Genomic DNA, 4,416 nt, shown 5'->3' on the forward strand with positions numbered 1-4,416 from the left:
CACAGGCCTTCCTGGCTTCTCGGCCTGTGAGGGAGACAGTGTTAGCACTCGAAGGGCCACAGTGGTCGGGGTGCAGAGAAGGGGGCTGTGTTGGGCTTGGACTCCAGGGAGAGCTTCCTGGAGGAACAGGCCGAGCTGTGTTTGGCTAACCCGGGGGCCCTCGGCGCAGTGGCTCCCGCCGACCGGGGCCAGGGAAGAGTGGAGCTGGCCTGGGAGGTAGGGACCAACTGGCTCGTTCGAGGATGTGTCGGGGAAATCGGTGCAGACCCAGGGTCATGCAGCTCCTGAAACGGCGAGGTGGGGGCGCACAGGGAGGTAGTTCGTGGAGCGTGGTCAGCTTGGAACGGGCTCTGCAGCGACCAGGACAACAGCGGATGAGGGTCCGGGGCCGCCACCGGATGCCCCGCGGTTCCCCGCGCCGCCCGCCTCCCGCCGCCCGCCACCCGCTACCCCCACGCGCAGTTGTTTTCCTAACTCCTGCTGCCGGGGGCGCCTGCGATTGGCTGCGGGCGGATGGCCTGGGCGTGGATTGGCTGCTCAGGGCGGGGGGCTGGGCCCGCGGGTCATAGTCCGCCCCACGAACCTTCAAATGGGAAGCCCCCCTAGAGGCGCCAGCAGACCCGAGGCTGTGCTGTGGTGCCGCTGGGCCCGGGATCGGAGGGAGTAAGCTGTGCGCGCCCGGAGGCCCCGGGCCGTCGGGCGCCCGTCTTGTCTCCAGCCATGGGGTCGGCGGCGCTGGAGATTCTCGGCCTGGTGTTGTGCCTGGTGGGCTGGGTGGGCCTGATCCTGGCGTGCGGGCTGCCCATGTGGCAGGTGACCGCTTTCCTGGACCACAACATCGTGACGGCGCAGACCACCTGGAAGGGGCTGTGGATGTCGTGCGTGGTGCAGAGCACAGGGCACATGCAGTGCAAGGTGTACGACTCGGTGCTGGCGCTGAGCACAGAGGTGCAGGCGGCGCGGGCGCTCACCGTGGGCGCCGTGCTCCTGGCGCTTGTCGCGCTCTTCGTGACCCTGGCGGGCGCGCAGTGCACCACCTGCGTGGCCCCCGGCCCGGGTAAGGCACGCGTGGCCCTCACGGGCGGCGCGCTTTACGCGCTCTGCGGGCTGCTGGCACTCGTGCCGCTCTGCTGGTTCGCCAACATCGTGGTCCGGGAGTTCTACGACCCGACCGTGCCCATGTCGCAGAAGTACGAGCTGGGCGCCGCGCTTTACATCGGCTGGGCCGCCTCGGCGCTGCTCATGTGCGGCGGCGGCCTCGTGTGCTGCGGCGCCTGGGTCTGCGCCGGCCGCCCCGACTTCGGCTTCCCGGTCAAGTACTCGGCGCCGCGGCGGCCTACGGCCAGCGGCGACTACGACAAGAAGAACTATGTTTGAGTGCGCTTGCGCGGCAGGGCCGCGAGCGGGAGGACCGGCCAGGGGAGCCCTGCATGGACGGCGGCCTCCGCGGCGCACAGGCTCTGCGGAACTCTGGGTCCTACGCACGGACCGGACTCTGTCCGCGGCCCGTCCTCTCCGGCCTCCTAGCCGGTCCCGGGCTGCGCCCTGCCCCGCAAGGCGACGCGCACTTGGGAAGACTCGCTCTGTTTGTGTGCAGTGCTGGCTCCGACGTGGGTAGGGCGCGCGTTCCTTCGGCTGTGTGGGCACTGGACTGGAGATGCCGCTCCCTCTCTGACCGTCAGGGTCTTGGATGCCACCCACTCCCTAGTGGCTCCTGCTGATTCCAGAGGGGCAGACCGAGAGCCCAGGGGCCCCAGCCTCGGCTGCCGGAGGGACGTTTATAACTGGCCTTCACTCCATCAGCAGGCTGGCCTCCGGGTGGGGGCAAGAGACTTGGTCTGGACCTCCCTGTCTCACCCCTGCAGCTCGCCAGGCAAGGCTTACGGGCACCGGATTCTGGGTGTGGGGCCGGGGCCCTGCCCTCCTTCACAGCTTGGGGGGTTGGGGCAAGAGTCCGCTTAGTAAATGGTTTGGATACCCTCCCATCTGTGTCCTGTTCTTTGTCCAGTCACCGCCTGTGCTTTGCAGCCCCCATTCATCCACCTACCCACCAAATTTTCCCCAAAAAGCTCCTGGGGGGACCTTCCAGGGATCCCGAAGATCCCATGGCCATTTCTCAGGTCCCTCCTGCCATCTGGTCACCTTCCCGTTGGGTGGGAAACAGCCACAGCTCACTGCAACCCAGGGAGGTGAGATATGTAGTCAGAAGGGCCACTGCTGAGCCATAGAGCCTGGGGGTGGGGGTGGGGGTGGAGAGCAGGGGCTGTGATGCAGACCCCAACAGAAGATGCAGGTTGACCCTAGCCAGTGTGTGTGGGTCTTGGGATGCAGGTAGGGCTAAGGGTGGGCTGCCAGGCTGCTGGCTTTGCCTAGAAGAGGCTGGTCCCCAGGCACCACCGGACGGGCGTTTTCCACCTGCCCCCCCCGGGTTTGGCCATCTCTGGGTCGCCTCACATGGCTAGACATCTATACAACACTGACTCCGTCCTTTCCGCCAATAGTGCAGTGGGAACAGGGGCAAATCCAGGATGTGTGCTGGGCTCCAGCAGAGCTGGCTGCAGGTTGAGAAGCGCGTTGCCATGGGGAGGAGGCACCCGCGGCCAGCTGCCCAGATTCAGCTTCAGCCCCTCCATCCTAGCTCTCTGCACAGGGCCTGTGCCCATCTTGGTGGTCTGGCGGCCAGCCCAGACTTAGGCCAACCATCAGCACCTCTGTGTCAACCCCTGCTGGGAGCACCATGTGACCTTCCTCCTTTGGGTGGGATTCCTGGAGGGCAAAGCAGACCAGAGTTGTCACAGCCACCAAGAACTCGTTGCTTCCAGGGCAGAAGAGAACAGTGGACAGGATCAGGGGCTGCTGGGAGAAGTTCCAAGCCCAGCCAGTGCGGAGGGCTTGGCAAATGCCCCCAAACTCCACCCTGAGGGCCATGTCCAGAAATGCCTGGGCCGGGTCCAATGGCAAGGAGTCTCCCAGGCCTGGCCAGGTTCCTCATTGTAGGGAGGGGCAGAACCCAAGGACATAGGCTCAGGGCAGCTACTGTGAACATGGCCCTGAATCCCAGAACTTCTAGGGAGGCTGAACTATCTGGGGGCCTTAGCTCCCAACAGTGGGATGACTATAGAGGGATGGGCCCCATGGCACAGAGGTCCTTAGCCTTTATGGCAGCCCTGCCTGAGCCTAACCTAGAACAGCTCCCAAGCGAGCAAGTGTGTGATCCTGGAGCCTTGGCTCTTGGTGGGGTAGGAACAAAGGTCCTTCCACTTCTGCTCTGGCCACAGGGTCCAGGCAGTGTCGGGTACAGGGTGTCTGGCCCAGGCGCAGGCCTAAGGCTGCCTCCTCCACAGCCCAGAGCTCTCTTGACTCCAGGGCCCCAGGCGTCAGCTGGGATTCTGAATGGTAGCTGCCCAGCCCTCAGCTTCTGCAGATGGCCAGGGTGGGCAGCTTGAGGGCCCTGGCGGGCAGGCTGCTGTCCCCAACCCATGCTGGGAAGGGCAGGGGAAAACTCCACTGCCAGAGGTCAGGTGGGAGGAACAATGCAGCTCCAATGCAGCTGACCCCACTGCTCACTACCCCTCCCCAAGGCCCACCCTGAGACCTAGCCCCCCTAACCCGTGTCCTCAGTTCCTGAACATGATTTCTGGGCTTTTCCCACCAACATAACTGCTGCCCAAACCACTCTGCCACCTCTTGCCTGTGGCCCCAGGTGCCACACCTAGGTGGCCATGGCCCTCCAGCCTGCCTGCTCCCCTGGCACCTGAGCTCTGTGCAGTGGTCACAGATGGCCTCAGCCACTTGCGTGAATGGCTCTCTCCTCGCCAAAGGACAGAAATGGCATCCTCCTTGCCTCCAGATCCCCTCAACCCTTGCAGGTGTCCTGGGGACAACTGGGAGGGTGGGGCCAGCTGATCCCACGGCTTCCCTGACAGAGAACTCTTGCTGCTCCGAAGGCTTTGGAGGTTGCTGAGGCCGGTCCAGCTTGGACCGTCTGCGATAGGACGTGGGCGAAGCTGACCCCGAGGCCCCTGAGCAAGGCCCTCCCTTCCTGAATTGGGGCCCCGCCCTTGCTATCCCTGCCTGACTCACCTGGTGGTGTCTGCCATGTGCCCAGAGGTGGGGGTGCCTGGACAGGCAGGTGCTGGGGGTAAGATGATGGATGTGGCGGGTGGGCCTGGGAGGAGTACATGGTCAAGAGGGTGGACCTGAGATGCTGCCAAGGCCAGTGGACAGGAGGAAGTGGTGGGAGGGCGAACCGAGCCAGGTCCTGGCTGGCATCAAAGTGGTCAGTGGAGGTGCTGAGGGGCCTGGCCTCTGCCCACTGCTGTCCAGGGAGCCTGGAAGCTGCCCCCCATGCTGATTTCCTGCTGGGCATCGGGGTGCCCAGGGCACAGGATCAAGGTCCCTCTGGACATACAAGGC

General features: G+C 64.8%; 1 protein-coding gene across 1 annotated transcript; it reads left to right on the forward strand.

Moving 5' to 3' along the window:
• Positions 1-585: 585 nt before the first annotated feature.
• CLDN5 (claudin 5) lies at positions 586-1,983 on the forward strand. The gene has a single exon (XM_024763832.1). The coding sequence runs from the start codon at positions 721-723 to the stop codon at positions 1,375-1,377; it is 657 nt and encodes a 218-aa protein (XP_024619600.1). The 5' UTR covers positions 586-720; the 3' UTR covers positions 1,378-1,983.
• Positions 1,984-4,416: the final 2,433 nt, after the last annotated feature.

The sequence above is a fragment of the Neophocaena asiaeorientalis genome, unplaced genomic scaffold (assembly GCF_003031525.2).
Source record: "Neophocaena asiaeorientalis asiaeorientalis breed wild unplaced genomic scaffold, Neophocaena_asiaeorientalis_V1.1 scaffold110, whole genome shotgun sequence".
NCBI classification, from domain to species: domain Eukaryota; kingdom Metazoa; phylum Chordata; class Mammalia; order Artiodactyla; family Phocoenidae; genus Neophocaena; species Neophocaena asiaeorientalis.